This window comes from Micromys minutus (assembly GCF_963924665.1).
Source record: "Micromys minutus genome assembly, chromosome: 9".
NCBI classification, from domain to species: domain Eukaryota; kingdom Metazoa; phylum Chordata; class Mammalia; order Rodentia; family Muridae; genus Micromys; species Micromys minutus.
Genome location: NC_137978.1, coordinates 23006190 through 23030764, shown reverse-complemented (window position 1 = coordinate 23030764; position 24575 = coordinate 23006190). Strand labels below are relative to the sequence as shown.

Below are 24575 nucleotides of genomic sequence, written 5' to 3'. Positions count from 1 at the left end.
TTAAGAACACAGTGTTTCATGGCATGTAGACGCGCATCTTACATACATGGCTGCTGTCTTCCATTCCTGAAATCAGGCCTAGGAGAGCGGCACGCTACAATCTTTACGACCGTGTGTTCTAATTAACAGCACACCCCACACTATCACTCTCATTTCAAGCACTGAATTATTCCCATAGTTGTAGTAGAGTTTTATTGCTTTCAAATTGAATTTAATCACTTGGGGTGGGGGGGGAATATAAGAAATTTACCTGAAGTTTTCAAATTAAATTTCTGAACTGGGATGGTTTATTTTTAGAAAAATAAAAACAAAAACAAAACCCTGCCCAGTTTTTCTTCCTCACTGGCTCCCAAATAACATTTGTTTCTCCAGCCTTGTTCCCCGTGCCCTTCAATCAACTCCTGACTATTTCACAGACTTCCTTCCCTAAGGTACTTTTTTTTTTTTTTTATCTGTCTGAAAATCCTCAGTGACTTGGTAAAAAGACAACTTCAAAAATTAGGGTAGGCTTCAAATTACAGCTGGCTAGTAGAATTCGTTTTCTAGTTTAAACAAGCCACATTATTTAGAATTGCACTAAATTAAAATGAGAAGAACTTTTGTGTGTCATGACTTTAGAGACAAGCCATGGCCTCTCCAGGGCATCTAACATCTGAGTCCTTGATGGCCATCAGCAGAATCAATTACTGGGGCTGGAGAGATGGCTCAGTGGTTAAGAGCACTGACTGCTCTTCCAAAGGTCCTGAGTTCAATTCCCAGCAACTACATGGTAGCTCACAACCATCTGTAATGGGGTTGGATGCCCTCTTCTGGTGTGTCTGAAAACAGCTACAAGTGTAATCATATATATATATATATATATATATATATATATATATGAATAAATCTTTAAAAAAACAAAAAAGCAAAAAAGAATCAGTTACTGGTGACACATATGCACTGCCCTGTTTAGGTAATTACTACAAATTATATCAAGTAAACTTCACTACTATTTTTGCTATATTCTTTCTTCATGTTAAAGTCTAAATAAGATCTGAGTCAGAGCCTGATATAGCTGTCTCCTGAGAGGCTCTGCCAGAGCATGACAAATACAGAGGCAGATGCTTGCAGCCAACCATAAAACTGAGAACAGGGTCCTTAATGGAGGAGTTAGAGAAAGAATTGAAGGAGTTTAAGGGGTTTGCAACCCCATAAGAACAACAATACCAACTAACCACAGTTCCCAGAGATTAAACCACTAACCAGAGAGAACACATGGATGGACCCACGGCTCCAGCTGCATGTGTAATAGAGGATGTCCTTGTTGGGCATCAATGGGAGGAGAAGCCCTTGGTCCTGCCAAGGCTTGATGCTGCAGTGTAGGGGAATGTCAGGGCAGGGAGACGGGAGGGAGTGGGTAGGTGGGTGAACACCCTCATAGGAGCAGGGGAAGAGGTGATGGAATAGGAGATATGGAGGAGAATTGGGGAAAGGGGATATTAAAAATGTAAATAAAATATATCTAATAAAATCAGAAAAGAAAAAAGAAAGATTTGAGTCAGATAAAAAGTGCCAATCAAGTAAAGCATGTGCCTTCCAAAATCCACATCAACTTGATATAAAATGAGGCCTTTGAGGTGTGATCAGGTCATGAAAGTCGACCCATCATCAGTGGGATCAATGCCTTATTTAAAGATGCTCTTATCAAAAGTCCTAGCATAATGGTCCTTTCATGTAGTCCAACACTGGGGAAACTGAGGTAGGAAAATCTAAAGCTCGAGATTACCTTAAGCTCCATGGTGAGACTCTTGATCTAAAACACAATAAATAAAGGACAGATGGTTGGACAAACCCACTCTAGAGACCTCACTTCCTAACTCACCATGTAAGGTTATACTAAAGGCAAGCATCTATAAACTGGAAAGTGGGCCCTACAAGATACCAAGTTTGATCTAAGATTCCCACAGTTTCTAAGCCACTCAGGAATGGCAATGCAGATGAGTTGGCAGAGTTCCTGACTAGCATACACAAAGTCTGAGTTGTATCCCCAGCACTGTACAAAACTGGGTATAATAGTACAGGTCTGTACTCTCAGAACTCAAGAGTTTGAGGTCAGCCTCAGTTACACAAAAGTTTGCAGCTAGCTGAGGCTCATAAAGACTGTCTCAGACAAACAAACAAAAACACCTAACAAGAGACAAACATAGGGGAGGACATCTTTAATCCCAGAACTTGGGAGGCCAAGGCAGAAGCATGAGGAGTTAATACCCATTTACTCCAAAACCAAAAGCTAAGGGAAGACCAAATAAGAGCAAATTATAATCAATATATTTTAAAAATGCCTAAAGTTGTCTTCTTTTCCTTTTTTGCTTACTGGTGTTACTGGTATTACTGGTATTACTATATGCACAGTCACACCCAGTATGCAAAGTACAAGTGCAATACAGGGTTTCCTGTCAGGTAGGCAAGCACTCACCAACTGAACCACATCTCTGGGCCATCTCAAGGTTTAAAACATTACCAAGTTAATTACAATTCAGTCAGACACAGGAGTTAGACCTTACACTGAGGAAACTTAGCTGTACATAGCAGTTTACTACCCAAGACTTGTGGGTAAACAGGACTTTCCTTTTCAGTCCAACTCTGTGAAACCAACTGATAATTATAGTAACCGAAGTAAGTGCATACTAAAATGCACTTTTTCTATACCAAAGAAGTACAGCATTAGGGGGTTAGCTCACCTGTGGTATGAGTTTATCCAAGTACTCAGCTCGGTTCTCATGAGAAGGATGCGTTGACAGCCACTCTGGCAACTTGGGGTAGCCATGAAGACTCTCTGAGAACTCCATCTGCTGCCAAAACACTGAGCTGGCTCTTACATCCACACATGCCTAAACACAGAGTTAATAAAACACACAATGAGTTCAGTTACTTCAACTTTAAAAAAAAAAATTAACTCAGCCAGGTATTCAAAGGGCTAAGGAGGCAGATCAAAAGGAAGAGAAGGTAAGGGAGAGAGGAGAGAAAGGAAGAGGAAAGATGAGAGAAGAGGAAACATTAAGTTTACTTTTGAGTCAGGGCAGGGACTCAGACAAGACAGGAAGCTGGAGCTGATGTGGGGGCACGGAGGGTGCTGCTTGCTGGTGGTGATCACAAGTCCCAGGAAACAGAAGGGCAGATGTTGGTGGGAAGTGTGTTCTAGAATGCTGCAGAATTATGGCAGGGTTTACAACTAATAAGACAGGGAACTGAAATCCTTTCTATTATTTAATTAATAATGAACTACAAGCATTAACTGTGTTAACTCCTTCAGTCTTCATAACGACTTTAGGTGGTGAGTGGTGCTATTTTACATCAGTTCACAGAGCAGACGAGGACAGTGAGGGACTGAGCCACAATCTGAACCCCAACAGTCAGGTGCCAGTTAGTGCCCTAGGCCACCAGATTCTCTCTGAAACTTATGCTGCAGATTATCAGGATGAAAAGCAGCCAGTCCAGAACCCAGAACACAGTGTTTCTGTCCTCCTTTCCTGAGTAGTCAGGAGCCTATGATAAGTCATAAGAGATAGTGTTATAAATTCATAAATAACAAAGGATCTAGTTAAATCCAGATATAACAATATGCATGAATATGCAGTAAAAGACACTGATTGCAAGTGAATTTCTTCTATTTGATAGAATAGAAACTCAGGCAGCCATCTTCCAGTTAACTTGCCAACATGACGAACACAAAGGGAAAGGGGAGAGGCACTCGGTACGTGTTCTCTAGGCCTTTTAGGAAACACGGAGTTGTTCCTATGGCCACATACATACGAATCTACAAGGAGGGTGATACTGTAGACATCAAGGCAAAGGGTACTGTTCAAAAAGGAATGTCCCGGAAGTGTTACCATGGAAAAAATGGAAGAGTCTACAATGTCACCCAGCACGCCGTGGTTATCATTGTAAACAAGCAAGTTAAGAGCAAGATTCTGGTGGAGAGGATCAGTGTGCGGATGGAGCCATGAAGCACTGGAAGAGCAGAGACGGTTTCCTGAAGCGGGTGACGGAGAACGATCAGAAGCCAAAGAGAAGGGCACCCGGGTTCAGCTGAAGCGCCAACCTGCGCCACCCAGAGAAGCGCACTTTGTGAGGACTAAGGGAAAGGAGCCTGAGCTGCTGGAACCTGTTTCCTGTGAATCCATGGCCTAATGTACAAAAGGAAATAAAGAACCCAGACTGCAAAGTGTTTTCCTTAAAAAAAAAAAAAAAAAGAAACTCAGCAGGATATGATATCCACAAGGCATACAATACTATAAGAATTATCCTTAAAACCTGTACATTCCCCAATGCCGACACACCAGAGAAGAACAAGCTGAGGCTACCTTTATCCCACCTATGACCAAAATGTTCACTACCAAGTACAACCTGAAAGGGACTCTGAACTTTGTAATTCTACTCATTAACCTCCCGAATACACCTTCTCTTAGCCATCACCCCCTCAAGAGGAAAAGCCTGCAATTAGCAGTTCTGAGTCTTTTTGAACACCAGTAGCATTATGCATCTGAACCAGAAGTTCTAGCATCCTCTCTGTATTCCACACAGACACGTTGGAGGCAAGTCTAGAGCCCGAGACAATAATATTACAAAGGACTATTACAGAGGGGCCAAGAGCTGGGGAAATACACTAAGAATATTATGATAATTAAAGGGAATGAAACAGGTATAAGAACCAGCACGTTTTTAGAGGTGATCCTGTGGAAGACAAAAATTATTTCCAGCAGCTCAGAAGAAAGAAGTTCTGCATCCCACAGGAGCAGGGAGAAACCCACCATCCGTGAGAGATGCACAGTATCATCTAACTTCTCTAATGCTTAGTTTCATCTGTAAGAACCAAGAAAATAACAGCACCTGTACCTCAGTGGCCTCAATGGCGGAAATGAAGAGTACAAGAATTACTACACATAACTGGCTCAGGTCAGGACCCAGCACATAAATAAATATTACCGAGACCAGCTGTGAGCACCATCGCCAGCATCATCTGCACAGTCCTCAAAAGGGAGCTAGTTCCCTTCTCTGTGCGTGTGTTCCAGCACTGAAGGCATGCCCACACTGTCCTCAGCATCTATGGAATGAGACTTTTTTGTTTGCTGTTTCTTCATTCTCAAACGACTAATCTAAGAACCTACAACTCATCCAAGAACAATACAAAGACAGTTTGATGAAGAAGACTCAGTACTAACCTGGAAGACAAGGCCTGTTACTAACCAAATATGCCTTTAGACAAACCACGTCACCACTCTAGACTCTATTTTCCCTACCTGTATTAGAATAACTTGAGTTAAATTAGCCCCAGTTTTCCTCATACTGTTTTACAGAAATTGTGAAAGTTCAGGTTATTTCTGTGATAAAGGGGATGCTGCTGTCACCCACTTTCCTCACTAGATGGTGCTATGAGCACAGCTATCTTAGGGCACTTGCAGAAAACAGCAATGCGTCCACAAGGGTCCTTAGCAGCTCGGAGGCTGGACAATTTCTCCCAGGGAGGGCTCTCAAACCACTCCAGTGTATTTATCATCCTTACCTCCCACCCACTGAACAAATAACACATCCACACCTCCCCAGTCTCCGTAATAATCAAAAGCAATCATACATAATGCCCTCTAAGGAGCCTGCCCCCAATTTAGAAGCATTAAAAGAAAATTAGCTTTCTTTTTTTAGATTTCAGTATGGATACTCAGAAATGAATATAGATGGTTTGGTTGCTTGTGAAATTAAAAAATACAGTCATTTCTACAAATGACAACCAAGTGTCAAAATTTCCTCACAATGACAAATGAATACACATATCAAAAAAAAAAAAAAAAGTCAAGCATCTTTTGCCCAGCTGATCTGTTCATTCTACGCTCAGTCCATAGCAGACTTACAAGTTGACCACTAATTTTAAATTAAATTAAATTCTGATCATTTTTATAATGGTAACTCACAGGTCTCCCAAATAAAAATGTAAACCATAAAAATGTAAGCACATAAAACTGATGTCTTCATAGTCAGTAGTGGAGAAGCAGAAAGAATTTTAAGGAGATGGAGTTTCTTGTTTGGAAAATTGCTTATATGTTACTTAGGGAATTTTCTATATTCTGTTTGCTCCTTGGCCTCCAATGCTCATGAATCCAATGGAGTAACACATGAGCAATAGACCTCACAGAAGTTCCCCTTAACCACACTCGAAAGTCCCATGCAGAACTGTAATGGCAACTTAGAAGCAGCCAGGCAGACTGTGTCTGCTCCTGGGTCAGCACATTTGCTCTCTTACAGGAGGGTGACAAAGGAAGCTAAGCTACAAACTATAATTATAACAAATGTAATCGTAGTTGGCACTGTGATGGGAACTGCAGGGCAGGGTTAGGGAGTTTGCTCAGCTCTACAGACTTTCTTGTCTCATAGTATGTGTCTGGAATGGGAAGCCTCATGGCAACCATGTTAAATCACAATCTTGACAATCTTGACATCTGCAGGCAAGAAGGTGGAAGATGAATGCTGTTTAACTTTTTTTTTTTTTATGTACTCAAGATCCCTAAGCCCATAGGATGCCCCCCAACCCCTTCCTCCAAACACACATTCAGGGGGGCTCATCTCTGATCCGGTGAAATTTTCTGGAAATGCCCTCAGAGATACACCTAAGCTGTATTTCTGTGGAGATGTCCATAAGAGACAGGAGTCCATCAGCAGTGAATCCACACAAACACAAAAGCATCAGGTCAGTACACATCCGAAAGGTACAGGGCACAGGGAACACATCACAAATAGGAATCAAGCCCAAGACACCGAAAGTAACACTGCAAGCAGGAGCATCAGACGGGACAGCGAGGTTAAGTGTGGCCTGTGGTCTGTAGTCACATGTGGGAAATCAGAGTTCCGGTATCTCTATGACACCCCAAGTCTCCATCAGTCCAGGCTTAGTCCTTAGGACCACAAAGTCTCTGCCTCCCTTTCCTATCCCATCTTGCCACAAATCTCCTGAATTGTCTATATTTTAGCCACAGAGAGATTTCAATTCCAGAATGGGCTTAGTTTTCCTTACCTTTCAACATTTATTTTCTGTACCAAATCATCCCCAAGACCTCTCCCAGGACCACACCAGAATAATCCCTATTTATCTCAAGAAACTCTGTTTTAAATGCTTCTTTCTTGATCCCTTTCCTGGGCCAGATACAATCATTCTGTTGCATTCTTTCATGGGATGAACCTGCCTGTGTCTTTACCACAATGCTCCAAACATAGTTAAAATTATTAATCAGCTATATCTGTGTCTTATTAACATTCTGACTTCCAATTAACTGGCAGACAGCAAGGCATACAATAAACATATATTATTATAGTTAATAAATGGACATCATGTAATGAAGGAGGGCAACCATGCAGGACTGGGTAAGACTGCTTTAGTGTTAAAAGAAAAAGAAAGCCATCCGAATTAGAGGCCTGTCGGCCCAAATGCCAAGTAGACGTCCAGAGGCCAATGCTGGCTCACCGGACCTGTTTCATCATGTGTACCAGAGAAGACCTTGGATTGAGGGGCAGTCGGAGTGCAGTCAGTGAAAGCTATAATGACATTGCAGCAGAAGTTCATTCTGGTAAAAAGATGCTAACAGTGGACATGGAAGCATGCTGAGACATATTTTATACATAGAATTGCCAGGACTTGGTGAAAGATCGGATGCAAATCTTAGACGAGCAAGAACTGACAACAGTGTGTAGGCATTTAAAACAGCAACTGAATACAAGAAGGAACGTTTGTCAGAAATAGGTAGATAAAACGCCAGGATTCGGTATTGCATACCTCCACCTGAGATCCTTGTGGACTAGGGAAAGCAGACATCAGGACACACCCACGCAGAGGACTGGAACTCTAGGAACCTGAATTGCATTGACTGAATGAGAAATGTCCAAGCACCATCACCCACGTGGAGAAAGCTGCAGAAAAGTAAAAGTAACTACTGTGTTCAAGACCACACAGCCAACCAGCAAAGTGGAGTCCCAGTGTCGGTGGTCTAGTTCAGCCACCATGCTGATGCCAGGACTCTACTTGATGTCATCGGCTCCTCCACAGCACCAATGTCTAACACTAAACACAGGAGGGAACAGTATAAAGTTCAGGCTGGGGTCCAAGTATATGTTTGAACACTTGGTCTCTACCTAGTTGTACTGACTGGGAAGGTTGAGAAGTCTTTAGGAAGTAGAGTCTCACTAAAAGAAGGTCATTAGGTGTGCACGTTGAGGTTTTATAGCCTGGCTTCACTTCCTATTCCCTGTGTGCTTTCTGCCTGGAGACACAGTATGATCAACTGCCTCATGTTCCTGCATCTGTGCTGGGTTGTGTCCACCATGATTGTACACCCTCGAACCGTAAGCCAAAAGCTCTCTCTTAGGTGGCTTCCTGCCAGAGACCTAATCACAGCAATAAGGAAAGAGACGACTGTAGCTCGTAACAGAATAAAGGTTTCCATAATGAGCAGGTAAAAATAAACAAACCTCTGTCCCATTCCCGTTTGAATCACAACTTTTACCATTGTACTTTTAACAAAGAAGCTGAGACAACCTATGTGGGCCTCAAGTCCTTCACTTGCAAAGAAAAGCCGGTGAGGACAGCAGTGCCCACTTCACTGAAGGAGAGCAGGCAGCACACCTGAAGCACCAATCGCAGTACGGCAGAGCAGCCAGTCACCAGAGCTAGAGGTGCCATTATCTCAAAGGATGCTTTCACAGAATAAAAGCAGTATAAATACTATACTCGGAGCTTTCCTATTGCTTCTCTTTCTGGCAGGAAATAAATACTTGTACTTTAGAGATGGCATTTTTCATCCTGAGTGTTTCATAACAAAGACAGATTTAACATCTGTAGCAACATTTCTTTGTGCTTGACATAAACAGACCATATTATCACCACTGGAAGTCTCACGCTGCACAACACATTTAGTGTGCTTTGGAAAATGCGACTATGAAAGAGAAAGGAAGGAAAGAAATGAGGAGAGAGGGGGAAACTCTTGGAGTTTAAGGATATCTGAATACAATGTCTTTTACAAAATTATTTACAATATTAGTAATTCCTAGAAATGATCCAAATGTTTATTAGTGGTAATAACATGGAGACAAGAGAGACAGTAAAAACAGAGCAAAGGTGTTTGCTGGAGGGAAAGAATGATTAATACTGAATCTAGAGACCTGGAGGTAACTTTGCCCTGTCATTGCCGATTAGGAACCCAGCAATAGTGAACATCCACAGTCCCGCATCCTCTGTCTGGGCCACCAAACCACATACTGTAGAAGCTTATGGAGAAGGCAGTATCGAGATAGCTAAGAACAGGGGTTACCTGGTGTCTATCTGCATAGTGTTTTGTCTGTAACTCATGAACATGAAGACCGAAGGGGAAAAAAACAGACAAGGAAGACAAATCCAAGGACTTGAACAAGCACTGGTTCACCAAAATATCTACACATTCTTAAAGAGAAAATTTTAAAAGTTAAAGAAAATGCAACCCCCAAACCAAAGCCATGATAACAGAAGATAAAGCTTAAGGCTGCTGTTCCTGAAACAAGGTCTAGATGAGAACTGTACCGTACACACCATCGGGGTGGGGCTGGGGGAGGGGCCGTCCTAGACAGCAGTACTCTGCTGGACAAAATACACCTGAGAAAGCGAGTTTGTAATTCGGAATAGGTATAGGTGAGAACAAGATTAGTGAACTACAGCAGAAAGCATCCAAATGCTTTATGTTAAAATGTTATCAATGAGAATCTATCAAACTGATGAAAATTACCCAGCCACAATCAGAACAGTAAATATAAAGAAATCAGTACCTAGGTAGTTCTTGTCAAACAACAGAAAAGACAAAAATGCAAGTTTAGCATTCGTGAATAAAAGAAAGTTTATAATGTAACCGTCCTCAAAGGGGACAGTTACATCATAAACTGCCCAGGCCATCATCAACCCATGGACAGAAACACCTGTGTGTCCCACAGAAATACTCTTCAAAAGCATGTCAGCTTTCAGTAATGGAAAAGGGGGTGGTGGTCACATGAATCTTACAATAGACAACAACTTTAAAATCTTGATTAGGCGTAGCTATTATTTAACGATTATAGGAAATTATAAATTAGCCAGAAGAGAGTTTAACACTGGAAACTGTAGAAGAAATGAGATTAACCATTCCTAGGATGCTAACCATCCCTGCTCTGGAGCAACGGCCACCTTGAGTTCACAGATGAAGACAGGAAGCTGATGGAGGATGCTTACAGTCAGAGAACCAGCACAGGCTGCCTCCACTCAGATCCCACACTGGCATCCAGCATGAAGAGGAGAAGCAGGAAGCCGGTGAGGTCATGGGGCTGAAGAGAATCAGCAAATGAGAAACCTACTTTTTAAACAGACTCCGTTATGGGGATGATTGTTCTGAGAAACTTGCTCAGAATCCACTCATCTTTAAGCTCTTGTTACACTTTGGACTAGAGCTAATCTGAAAACTCAGTTTGGTTTGTTGTTTGTTTTTTCCACATTCCCTACTTCATCTCTGCAACCCAGTTGTGCCCCTGATGCAGAACAGTGTATGGATGCATAAGATGCAGTGGTCAGACCTAAGACCGTTTCCGAGAAGCAGGAAGGCATTAGAAGCAATACTAAAGGAAACTGTTGAAAACAGTATGTGCACATAGATTGCTAAAACCTGACTGTGGTGGTTTGAGTCAACAGAACCAGAAAAAAAAAATGATCTACCCCCTGCAACAGTCACGTAAAACACTGAGACAAAAGTTCCTAGGTTAACGTGGCCCAGTTCAGTCATGTGGCCAAGGGATCACCCATCCCTAAGATGGCAGGCTCACTTTGCTAAAGAGATATGACTGGTCCTTTAAGGAGAAACTGAACTTTTCCTTCCCAGTATTCTCGTCCTCATCCAGTGGCTTCACAAATAATCTTTTCTTCTTTTTATCCCTTTTTTAAGTATGCTTTTCTAACACTTTGGGCTTCCTCACTCTTTCGGAGAAGAGATAGGGTCTTTGCCTTGGGTGAGATGAGCCCATTTAAAGCAGATTAGATTCTATGAAAGGCAGGTTTATTGGGAAGCTCTCTTGGGTGAAGAGTTCACTGGACCAAGGCCAGGGAAGTCACCTTGGAAAAGGAGGGTGGAGAAGGGGATGGAGAGGAGGGAAGGGAGAGAAAGAGAGAAAGGTGTGTGTATACAGAGATAAAAAAGAAGAAAGAGGAGACCAAAATGTCTGCACTCAACAGGACAGAGCTCCTGGGGGACAGGCATGCCTGCTAGGGACTGAGAAAAGTTGAGAGAATTGCAGGTCAGGCCTGCTTTGTTATGTAAAACATGTACCTCAGTCCCTTGTCCCAGGTCAGAAACCAAACAGAAAGCACCCATCCCCACCAAGTGGCTGATATCTGTGTCCATGAGACAGCACAGTTTTCTTTCCTCCTCTCCATCCCCTCCTCTGGATCTACAGTTGGTCGGCCCTAGATTTGGCTTTTGTTTTGTTTTGTTTTGTTTTAAACTCTAATAAAACTGTTCATGAGCTTCCATTTGAGTCCATCCTTAAATTCTTATATTAATGCAACTTAAATAAAACAGGAGGGGACTCCAGTTTCCTCTTTGTCATCTGGTGACCATTAAGGAACCCCAAAATTTCAGTAACACAGACAGAAACGTGGTAAAACTTCCTATGGCCACGGCCAGTAATGTTTAACTAAATCTAAAAGGCCTTTCTAAGGACTGAAGGAGCTGACAGCATCTGCAACCCCATGGGAAAAACAAAATTATCAACTAATCAAACCCACCACAGCTCCCAGGGACTAAAACACCAACCAATGAGTTTGCTGGGTGAGACCCATGGCTCCAGGTGCATATGTAGCAGAGGACAGCATTGTCTGGCATTGATGGGAGGAGAGGCCTTTGATCCAAGGAAGGCTTGAAGGCTCCTTTTCCCAGTGTAAGGGAACGCCAAGGTGCTGAGGTGGGAGTGGATGGTTGGGAGAGGAAACACCCTCATGGAGGCAATGAGAGGGGGAGGGGGGGGATGGTATTGGGGAAAGGGGATAACATCTGAAATGCAGAGAATATCCAATGAAAAATGAAAAAAAAAAAAATAACAGGCCTTTCTAGTTTACAACAAAGGCAAAAGTCAGGCTGCAAACAAGACAAGAGGGTGAGCGGTAACACGTCTAGAATGCTGAGATGGCTTCATATCACAAAACAAAAGCAAGCAAACAAAAAACACATTACTAGAAACCAAAACAAAACAAGGAAGGAAGGAAGGGATAGAGGGAGGGAGGGAGGGAGAGAAGAAGGGAGGGAAGGAGGAAGAGAGGGAGGGAATGAGGAAGGGAGGGAGGACAAAAGTAAAAGAAAAAGAAGCCAGGTGTGGTGACACGTGCTCATAATCTCAGTACTTGGGAAACAAGTGCATTCCATGTAAATTCTACTCAACCATGGCTAGAGTAGAACCCTGAATAGATAGAGCGATAGGTAGGTAGGTAGGTAGATAGATAGATAGATAGATAGATAGGTAGGTAGGTAGGTAGGTAGGTAGGTAGGTAGGTAGGTAGATAGATAGATAGGGATAAATAAATGTACTTCAAAATGATTAAACACTTCAAGAGGAGAAAAAAATCCCAAGTGTGTGTGTGTGTGTGTGTGTGTGTGTGTGTGTGTGTGTGTGTGTCTAAAACAGTCTTCAAATTACATGAGGCAAAAGCTAACAGACAAGTCTACATTTATAGTTAAAATGTTTCAAATTCTCCCTAAAGATCAGCATATTAACCTGAATAAATCTAACTAAATCAAGTTACCCTAGTTGTTTATAAAAATCCACAGAGTTATTGTAGAACACATAGTTACCAACAGAGGCCGCAGGCTTCCCCCAAACCAAGTGCCTATGGTTAGGCTTCTATTAGGATAGCACCAAGACAAAGCAACTTCCAGAGCAAGAGTGTACAGTCTCAGGTCATAGTTCATCATCAAAGGAACTCTTGGAGGAGCTCTTCTCACTTACTACCTTGCTCTTTATGGTTTACTCAATCGGGACCACCAACCCGTGGGCCTTCCCACATCACTAAGAGAATGCACTACAGTCCTACAGGCCAATTTCATGCAGGCATTTCCTCAACTGAGGGTCCTTTTCCCAGATAACTCCAGCTTATGTCAAGTTGACATAAAAGCAGCCAGCTCAAAGGTTAAAATTATAATGTGTATGCCCTCTGGATTTTAATAAAGTAAATTAGAAATAAACAATGATAAAACATTTAGACAAACTTCAAATATCTAAACATCAAATGAATCAAAGCAATTTGTACATAAGAGAAGAAAACTACAAAGGATACTGGGAAACATTTTTACTAAAACAAAGATGATGAAAGTATGTATCAAAATGTTTCAAGTTCAGGTAAAAGAATGAGGAGTGGAAAATTTAGTTTTAACTGCTTGTTTTAAAGATCAAGAAAGTCTAAACTTAATTACCTGAGCTCCCATCAGTAAATTCAAAGTCAAAAAATTAAACTTCACAAAAACATAAGACTTTTGTTCTTCAAAATGAACCCATTAAAAAATTAAAAGTTGCCATAGACTGAGAGAAAATACTTACAATACACACATACATACATATATATGTGTGTGTATGTGACTTTTATACATACATATTTTCAAAAATAAAAGGCTAGTTTAATTTTTAAAAAAGTAATTTTCCACATTAACAGATAAAAGAGAAAAGCATAACCATCTCAATAAATTCAACAAATGCATGTGGCAAGATACAGTATTCTTTCATAATTAAAAAACATTCCCCAAACCATGAGAAGCTAAGGCAGACTGTTCACTCTGAATCAGGACTATCTCCACAGGCTCAGGCATTTGCACACTGTGCCGCAGCCTTGCTGGAGAAAGTGTGTCACTGGGGGCTCTGAGACTGGAAGCCTGGAGCCATTCCAGGTGCCTCTCCTCACTTCATGCTCTAGTTGAGCTCTTGGCTCCTGCCCCTGCCACACCTGCTGCTCACCACCATGCTTCCCTGCAACTCTGGGCTCTTTTCTCTCTGGAACCATAGCCAACTATGCCCTTCCTTCTGCCTTGGTCATTGTATTTTTCCACAGCAACAGAAGAGTCGCCAGCATGGTCTCTAAGAAAGCTTTAAGAACTATGAGAACTGAGAAAGAAAAGCAGATGTTTTCCTACTTATAAGATGGAGAAGACAAAGTTGCCTGCTGTCAGCTTGTGTTCACTTATCTGGACATTATACTAATAATAAGATGGAGAAACAGTGATTGGGAAGAAAGGGAGGGTAGCAGAAGGGAGGAAGGCAGACAGGTAGTCAGTTACGTAAGTCAATTATATTTCTATAGGGAAGAAAGTTATCTTTTAAATGACTATTTTAACATCAAACAATAAATCAGACAAAATATATGTAATTCTTACATACAAAACCAAGTTCAAAGCATCATTAAGTATGACTAAAGAACAACTAAATAAATGACAAATACATCCTGTTCATAGATGGGAAAAGTCAGTGTGTTAGACACTGGTCAACTACCCCATCCATCCCTGGGCCAGTGTTACATGACCATATAATTTAATGAGACCATTATAAAATGTATACAAGCATGCAAAGACCCAAGGGCATCAAGTCCACACTGAACAACTACACTAAAGGGCAGAGCTATTTGCAATAGTACCAACCCTGTTACAAAGCTACAGAGATCACGTGCTGTGGATGAATGACCAGTCACAAGAGAGCAAATCTCCAAAGTGGCAATTAACTGTTATGACAAAAATAACTCTTTTGAGACAGGATCTAATGTAGCTCGGGTTAGCATGAACTTCTGTTCCTCCTGCCTCCACCTCCAAGGTACTGGAATTATGAGTATTATACCACCACACCCCCATATCTACCCTTTCAATAACTGGGAGTTTTTCGTGGAGAAAAACAGAATTACCTGGATCACTTCTGCATGTGACATAAAAGACCTTATATAATGAACTTTCTTAGAAATAAAACAGAGGCAATTTACTAAGGTAAATCAAAGTTTCCTAACCACAGTGCCAAACATAATTAAAGGGAAACTTAACAGATGAGTGTATTCAGAGTAGTAGCCCAGACATACTGGCTCTTTGTACCTTACTTGGTAACTCCCTAATGCATGCAGCCTGATACTTCACCTGACCCTACTTAACACACCAAGAAATACTTTACTTTTGTAAATATGTAATATCATTTACAAAGCCAAATCTATTAATATTCACAATGAGAAGTTTAAATAGTAGATTTTAATAATTAATAACTACTAGAAGCTCAAAGGGCCAAATGATATTTTAATTTAATATATAAGCTGTATAGTTTATACTCATTTAAAAAATGTTCTGCTAATAATGCTAACTTAGCTATCACAGGTGATTAAAATAATAATTAGGTATGAAGGGTCCTTCCCAAAGAGAAACAGTACGAAGCCTGTGAAGCTGAGAACCATTTCTGGAGCTCTCGGAGCCAGCGGCTCCACTAGACCTCTTGTTCTCCAGAGCACATCTCAGTAGCAGACACTCAGATGCTCACCCTGAATCACAACAGCAATAGGTCTAACCTTCTCCAACTGAGGGGAAATAGCTATTCCTGTCCTGTTCTCTCAAAACTGCTTAAGATCCAGAAGCAAGGGGTATAGGACAGAGACAACACTGGCCTCCCAGGAGGCAGCAGAGTAATAAAGGCCCAAGGCACTATATATCCATGGTATTGTTAAACTTTTAATTTGCATACTTTATTTCTATAACCAAAAATTTCATATATACACAAAATTATTTATAATGAAGATTAAGACTTTTACTAAAGATACTTTCCTTTTTCCATTGTATGGTTTCCGTCTTCTCTGCCAAATATCAAGTGTCCATAGGTGTGTGGGCTTATTTCTGGATCTTCCATTCTATCCCATTGATTAACCTGTCTGCTTTTATGCCAATGAGATGTGTTTTTTATTAGTATTGCTCTGTAGTGTATATGCCTTGAAATCAGGTATAGTGATACCTCCAGAAGGTCTTTTATTATACAGGACTGTTTTAGCTAACCTGGGTTGTTTTCCCATATAGAGCTGAGAAATTGCTCTTTCGAGGTCTATAAAGAATCATGTTGGAATTTCTATGGGAACTGCATTTTGGTTTTTGGTAAGATGGCCATTTTCACTATATTAGTCCTACTGATCCATGAATGTGGGAGATCTTTCCATCTTCTGTTGTCTTCCTCAATTTCTTTCTTTAGACTTGAAGTTCTTGTTACATACGTCTTTCACTTGATTGGTTAGAGTTACACTAAGGTCTTTTATATTATGTGAGCTACTGTGAATGTACTGTCTAACTTCTTTTTCCATCCATTTATCACTTGTACAAAGAAGAGCTACTGACTTATTTGAGTTAATTTTATATCCAGCCACTTTGCTGAAGGTGTTTATCAGCTGTAGGAGTTCTCTGGTAGATTTTTTTTTTTTTTGAGGTCACTTATATATACCATTATATTGTCCGTGAATAGTGATATCTTGAATTCCTCCTCTCCAATTTGTATCCCCTTGATCTTATTTAGTTCTCTTATTGCTCTGGCTAGAACTTCAAGTACTATACTGAAGAGATAGGAAGTGGGCAGCCTTGTCCCTGGTTTTAGTGGAGTTACTTTAAGTTTCTTCCCATTTAATTTGATGTTGGTTATTGCTTTTATCATGTTTATGTCTTCCTATATCCCTGATCTCTCCAGGACTTTTAACATGAAGGATTTTGTCAAAGGCTTTTTCAGCCTCTAATGAGATCATCCTGTGATTCATTTTCTCTCAGTTGTTTATATGGTGGGCTACAATGATGGGTTTCCATATACTAGACAATCTCTGCATTCCTGGGATAAAGACTATACAATTGTGGTGATCTTTTTGATGCATTCTTGGAACCAGCTTGCAAGTATTTTACTGAGTACTTTTGCATCAATATTCATAAGAGAAATTGATCTAAAATTCTCTTTCTTTGTTGAGTCTTGTGTGGTTTAGGTGTCAGGGTGACTGTCCTCACAGAATGAGTTTGACAATGTTGAGGGGCAGGAGAGATCAACGGGGGCATCTCTGGGACTAGCTAAAGGCTCTGGGGAGTGAGATTCCTACCAGCAGGGAATATAGGGTCTTAAGTGGCCACATCCTGTAGCAAAAAAGGATGTCCAGTGGAGGGAAGGGGACATCAACCCATCCACAAAGCCTTCAACCCAAAATTTGTCCTGCCTATAAGACATGTAGGGATAAAGATGGAGCAGAGACTAAGTGAACGGCCAACCAATGACTGCCAAACTCAAGAACCATCCCATGTGAGAGCCAATTCTGACACTACTAATGATACTCTGCTATGTTTGCACACAGGAGCTTAGCGTAACTGTCTCCTGAGAGGCTCCACCAAGCATTGGATGGAAACAGATGCAGAGACCCACAGCCAAACACTGGGTGGAGCTCAGGGTGTCTTTTGGAAGAGTAGGGATGAAACTGAATAAGCTGGAGGGGTCAAGGACACAACAAGAACACCTACAGAGTCAACTAACCTGGGCTGAGGGGCCTCACAAAGACTGAACCATCAGCCAAAGAGCATGTGTGGGCTGGACCCAGGCCTTACACACTGGTATCAGATGTGCATGTAGCTTGGTGTTCCTGTGAGTCCCCCAACAACTGGAGCAGGAACTGTTTCTGATGATGTGGCCTGCCCCTGGATCCTCTTTCCCTACCTGGACTGCCCGGTTAGACCTCAGAGGGAGAGAACGTACTTAGTCCTCCTGGGATTAGATGTCCCAGAGTGGTTGGTACCTAAGAGGAGCTTCCCCATCTCTGAGGAGAAGAGAAGAAGATAATGGGGGAGGGGTTTGTAAGGAAAGGAGTGGGAGGATAGAAGAAATGGGATTGCTACGGGGATATAAGTAAATAAAAAAATAAATCATTGGGAAAAAAGGACTTTTAATATATAATACTAATTACAGCTTCATTTGGAGAAGAGAGTTGATAAATATTTTTAGTTATTCATCCATTCCTTTAAAAGATAGAATCTTCAGGTATTTCAGGTTTATAAAAGTTACAGAAAACACTATGACTTGGTGAGATCTAAGTAACCCCAAAGGGTCCATTGTGACTAAAGGTGTAGCCCCAACATGGTGCTATGGGAGGTGGCAGACCCATTAAAAGTAGAGCTAAGTAAGAGACTGCTTATGAGGATATGCCCTTGAAGGTAACTGCAACCCACTGACTCCCTGTAACTGCTTTGCTTCTACAAGTGCTCTTATGTGCTGCCCTCTTCTATTCTTACAACTGAGCCAACACAGGCAATCGACATGCCTCTGACTCTCCACAACTGTGGGCTAAACAAACCCCTGCTTATTAAAACTGAGCCGTGTGCAGCATTTTATTAAAGTAATATAAGGACGAGTCCTACAACAGCTTAGCACAGTGCATGTCTTCAAGTTTGGCCTGCACTTGTGCCAAACGTTAAGACAGCACACGCTATTGTCAACCATGTGAGGGACACTGAATTCTCGGCTACTGACCACTTACCTTTGCAGCCAGCTGTAGTCCAATTCTGTCAGCTTCGGCCTCCAGTATTCTACTGTATGGTCTATCAAACATGTACTAAGAAAAACAGGACGGAAAACTCCATTAAGCAAATTCATTTCATGATCAAAGGAATTTTAAAATGAATGTTAAATTAATTTCATAGACAATCTAGTATGAAATCTCTATCCTTTAAGATATAAAATGTAAATGTGGCCTTGTTTCTGCCACTAGACTCTTACTTTAAACCTGACAGCAGGAAACGCTAGGCATGTCCCTTCCTGGAGAGCCTGGGTTGCCATTAGCTTCTTCCCTTTCCTACTCATGATCTCCACGACTGAACAGAGTGCCTAAGTGTACACTCTGGTGCAAGGGACAGAGTACCTAAGTGCACACTCTGGTGCAAGGGACAGAGTGCCTAAGTGCACACTCTGGTGCAAGGGACAGAGTGCCTAAGTGCACACTCTGGTGCAAGCTCTTCACTACTGCCGAGAAACGTTGGTCTCACAATTCTAAGGGGAACTTGAAAAAATACGGGTCTATGAGAGCCAGAACACTCTCAGAAAACGGCAGTGAGAAAATTAAACACAGCAGAAGCTCCTCGGTGATGAATTATCTTCATTCCTTTTCTAAATATTGATTAGTTAGAAAAATAGAACTTTCTTCAAGTTTTTAAAAAAAAACACAAACAGCTCTCCTAACTTAATTTTCTTAATTACCTGTATTTATGAGTATGTTTTCCAATTAAATTCTAATTTGCAGTAAGCACTAAAACTTTCAGGAGCTGGATCAATGAGCAGGACTTTTGAGAAAGGAGCTGTTTATCCAAAAGCAACTTTTCACACACAGCACATGCTTGTTACGGACACAAGCAACCGAAGCTGCTGTTCGCAGTGTGTGAGCACACACCTGTTTCTGCAGAGTGTCAGCTCTCAGGGAGCAGGCTGAGTGTGTGCCGCTGAATGTGCTAACCCAATAAAGCATTAGCTCCAACAGAAGAACCCATGGGGCAACGTGCAAAATGAAGTCACTAACAGTAACAAGCTCCTCGATTTGTACAGACTTTACATGGGCCAATAATAAAAATAATCTTTCCTATCAGCTGAGCTCTTACTCTGTGCCAGGTACTATGCAAAATGCTTTAAAGAAGCGGCTCTCAGGCCAGTGGTGTGAGTGGTTGAGTGAGTGTGTGAGTGAGTGTGTGAGTGAGTGAGTGAGTGAGTGAGTGAGTGAGTGAGTATGTGAGTGAGTGTGTGACTGGGTGAGTGGGTGAGTGGGTGAGTGTGTGAGTGAGTGAGTGAGTGTGTGACTGGGTGAGTGGGTGAGTGGGTGAGTGTGTGAGTGAGTGAGTGTGTGACTGGGTGAGTGGGTGAGTGGGTGAGTCAGTGAGTGGGTGAGTGAGTGAGTGAATAAGTGTGTGAGTGGGTGAGTGAGTGGGTGAGTGAGTGAGTGAGTGAGTAAGTGTGTGTGGGTGAGTGAGTGGGTGAGTGAGTGTGTGAGTGGGTGAGTGAGTGTGTGAGTGGGTGAGTGAGTGTGTGAGTGGGTGAGTGAGTGAGTGAGTGTGTGACTGGGTGAGTGAGTGAGTGAGTGAGTGTGTGAGTGAGTGTGTGAGTGAGTGAGTGAGTGTGTGAGTGAGTGTGTGAGTGGGTGAGTGGGTGGGTAGGTAAGTGTGTGAGTGAGTGAGTGAGTGAGTGTGTGACTGGGTGAGTGGGTGAGTGAGTGGGTGAGTGAATGAGTGTGTGTGGGTGAGTGAGTGGGTGAGTGGGTGAGTGTGTGTGGGTGAGTGGGTGGGTGAGTGTGTGTGGGTGAGTGTGTGTGGGTGAGTGGGTGGGTGAGTGAGTGAGTGAGTGAGTGAGTGGGTGAGTGAGTGAGTGAGTGAGTGAGTGGGTGAGTGAGTGAGTGAGTGAGTGAGTGAGTGAGTGGGTGAGTGGGTGAGTGAGTGAGTGAGTGGGTGAGTGGGTGAGTGAGTGAGTGTGTGAGTGAGTGAGTGAGTGGGTGAGTGGGTGAGTGGGTGAGTGGGTGGATGAGTGAGTGAGTGGGTGAGTGAGTGAGTGAATGAATGAGTGTGTGAGTGTGTGAGTGTGTGAGTGTGTGAGTGAGTGAGTGAGTGAGTGAGTGGGTGAGTGAGTGAGTGAGTGTGTGAGTGTGTGAGTGAGTGAGTGAGTGAGTGTGTGTGTGAGTGTGTGAGTGGGTGAGTGAGTGGGTGAGTGAGTGGGTGAGTGAGTGTGTGTGGGTGAGTGTGTGAGTGTGTGAGTGTGTGAGTGTGTGAGTGAGTGAGTGTGTGTGTGAGTGTGTGAGTGGGTGGGTGGGTGGGTGAGTGACTGGGTGGGTGAGTGGATAACTGTGTGGGTGAGTGAATTTGACTCTCAGAGATTGTTATAAGTGTTTGGAGTTATAAAGTGAGTCTCGAATTCGTGAACTCAAGCAAACCTCCTTCTTGCCTGAGCTTCTCAAGGATCAGGGACTATAAATGCCACCATGTCAGCTCGCAGAGGCATTTATTTTAATTATTACTTTTAGATTTATTTTATGCGGATACGTGATTTTGCCTGCATGTAAGTACACCATGTGTATGCCTAGTACACGAGACAGCCAAGGGGCCATATGATCCCCTGCTTACAGATAACCATATGGATTCTGAGAACCAAACTCAACCCAGGTCCTCTGCAAGAGAAACACAGGCTCTAAACCACTGAGCCAGAGACCGACCACAGGTACCTACTGAGTGCAGGCTGTACATGCGGGAAAACAACCTATAAACCAGGACAAGGACAGAGAGCAACAATAATGCAGAACAAAACATCGACAGATTTAACAGAGCCACAGAGTAGCATTCAGTCACCTCGGTAAATAAGTAGATGGCAAGGACTGAGCCATCCCCACTCTGCAGCGCCGCACTGCCCGCAGCCCTCTGCTCCCACGGCAGAGTGAGCAGGGCTTGCAAAGGAAAAAGCATCTCCTGACAGTCTCAGTTCAGGAGAAAAGAATCCATACTAAAGGAATCCCTGTTTTATCTGCATTTTAATTATTAAATAGAAAAATCACGCTGAAGACTCGGGGCTCATTTAGTAACTCAAGAGGAAAACAGCTACACTGCGGTTGTTATCATCAACTCATGATCCCATTATTTGAAAAAGCATCTGCTTGCACACAAGGGGCAACTCCAGCCTCTGCACTGACAGCCCAGTAGGTCAGTGACAGAACAAAGGTCCAAACTGAAGTCCTACAACCTGAGCCCAACTGTCCTTCAGCTGGAGAACAGTTGCTTCTATCTGAAAGCAGCAAAATGATACATCCACACTCAACAGAACACTTCCCGGTAGCAAAAGCTCTTTGTCCCGCATGGTGTATGATCGGTGCTCCGGAAAATTATTAAATTAAACAATAAAAGTCTGTTCCTAAATAACCAAATTTCCTGGAACAAGAGGAAATATTTGAAGAGAAATGTAAAATAAAATAACCTGGTTAACTAAGGGCAAGACTTGCCTTCAGTAACAGTATGTGAACAAAATGAAGGACTTCATGTGAGGTGTTATCACTACCTGCTGTGTTCTAGGCAGTGCTGCTCTAACCAACATTAGCAGCGATGGAGAAAGGTATAAAGCTTCAGCCAGCCTCATAATCTTTAAGATGCTGGGCTTCTTGAAAGAGCTCTGTGGTAGCATCAGTGAGGGTACCACCGTCACCGAGACAAGAGAAGGAGCAGTGACCAGGTTTCCTTTCTGTAATACCAACAGCTATGAATTTTTAAAATGAAAATTAATTAGGCCGAAGTTGGAACAGTAGCTTTTTCGATCGATCGTTTAAAGTCACTGCACGGATGTGGTATTTCTTAATTTAATACTACAAGGGAAGAGCACCTACAAGAGTAAAACAGACACTAAAGTCAGCACTGAGGATGAGGACAGACTTTAAAATAATTCTGAAACCACACTGCTTTACATGAACATTGTTGCGTGTTCACCATCTCAAACTTACCTTCTGCAACTTTGACTGTATCCACTGGCCCAGAACTGCCAAGCTGTCTCGTGGACAAATGGCCCAGATCATTGTGAGAAAAATCATACCAAGGAAGTCCAGTAAATGAACCATGCTAGCCTTTTCTGCCTAAGAATAATGAAAATAATGAAAACCACATTTATAGCAAATAGAGACGGTAAATATTTATACTTTCTAGATACTACTTAATTGTACCAAATAATTACGTGTGCTCACCTGGCTAACACAGGCCAAGATCAAATTTCTTACTGTTGTATTTATTTTTTGTGGTGCACACATTTGGGCATGGGTATGCCACAGTACAAAGATGTCAGAGGACAACTTGAGGGAGTCAGTCCTCTGCTTCCATGTGTGAGACCAGAGATCTGTCAGGTTTGGGGCCATCACTGATACTTGTTGAACCACCTCATCAACCAAAGACCCAAATTTCCCCTTCCTGTCTATGCTACCTGCTGGACTGTCCCTTTTCTCTGCTTACATACTGGGAGCCACTGACGCTTCTTGGACATTTTACTACTTTTGCCGAGCTAATTATTCATTTTTGAAGACAGCTGCAATAAACTACAGTTCCTTATCTGTGCAAATGCAACAATTCTTCTGGCTTAATAGGCCTCAGTTCATAGATACTGAAACGGAAATTTTCTGGCTGTCCCAATTCACACAGCTATTAGTTAGTAAGAGGACCAAAAAATCTAAGCCAAGGGTATTTGGGTATCTAATGTAGACACTATATTCTACAAATCAAATAAAAGGGTTCATTGCACTTATATTGTTACATAAAGCCTGTGTGTGTGTGTGTGTGTGTGTGTGTGTGTGTGTAAATCCACTTAATACATAAAAATTCAGAAAGGATTTCAAATTTACTTTACATAAAAGGGTTTTGGGTTTATGACCTAATACATGAGAGCATAATACATTTATACAAGTTTTTGATTTTGTAAGTTTGGTATTTCTCACTGAGAGCTGAATTCTGTGAGTTTCAGGCATAATCACAGCATTAGCCATAAATGTCTATATAAAATATGCATTCTGCACAATAATGTCTAGTACAGGGTAAATGCCTGGACTTATTCACCACACACCAAAACAAGACTAAGGCCCTATCAAGATAAGCTCTCACAGAACCAACTATTACACTGTAACAGGTGTCAGCTGTAAAATAATCACTGAATGTTTTTTACCACAAAAGACTAAAATCAAAATGACAAGTGTTAATGAAGAGAAATGCTATGCTATGAGCTATTAATGAGTATAACTATTTTTGGTCTTATAGAAATATTCTTTTGGTTATTTTGGGGTTTGTTTGTTTGTTTGCTTGCTTGTTTGTTTGAGACAGAATTTTTCTGTGCAGCCTGGCTATCCTGGAACTTGATTTATATGGCTGTCCTGGAACTCTGTTTATACACCAGGCTGGCCTCTGCCTCTGCCCCTGCCCCTGCCCCTGCCCCTGCCCCTGCCCCTGCCCCTGCCTCTGCCTCCTTGGGTGCTGAGAGTAAAGGCATGGACTACCACACCTGGCCTAGAAACACTTTAAAACTGTGTATAGAGAAAGGAAATAGCATAAGAGCAGATTTAATCAAAACTAGAATTTCCAAAAGAGGAAGCACTGTGTTGACGGAAGAGACCTTTGTCAAGGCAATGTTAACTGCTTGCCATTAAAGCTGCTCCCTGCCTCCATTCACCTCATCAGACCACCACCCTGCACTGGTGACAGTGGTGACCTTCCACTGACAGCAGGCACAGGCTGCATGCCAGAGATCAAGCCAGAGGAATGGTAACACCTTTTAAAGCTACAACAGCCAAAGCTAATCTCTTGACCCCAAGGAGAATGAACTTTTCTAGACCTCACAGTCGATTTGACAAAAGAATATCCCTTAAGGTCATTTAACACTATGTACTCAACCTGCTGTCCTACGGTGTAAATTTAACCTGCCTTTAAAAAAGAAACAGTATAACCAACCTTACTAAGCCTTGACTTTCTAATGCATTCAGCTTTTACAATCTGAACTAATGTATAGCTTTAATC

The 24575-nt window shown here is 42.0% G+C and overlaps 1 protein-coding gene across 3 annotated transcripts in view; it reads right to left on the bottom strand.

Moving 5' to 3' along the window:
- The window catches only part of OMA1 (OMA1 zinc metallopeptidase), a 44925-nt gene that overhangs the window by 8010 nt on the left and 12340 nt on the right, over positions 1-24575 (bottom strand). For all 3 annotated transcript variants that reach the window (XM_080922148.1, XM_080922149.1, XM_080922147.1), the window contains 3 exons: positions 22529-22657; positions 18554-18628; positions 2721-2870 (listed from right to left, as the gene is read on the bottom strand). In XM_080922148.1, the coding sequence (XP_080778274.1) occupies positions 2721-2870; positions 18554-18628; positions 22529-22657 (354 nt within the window). The remainder of the gene's footprint in view (positions 1-2720; positions 2871-18553; positions 18629-22528; positions 22658-24575) is intronic.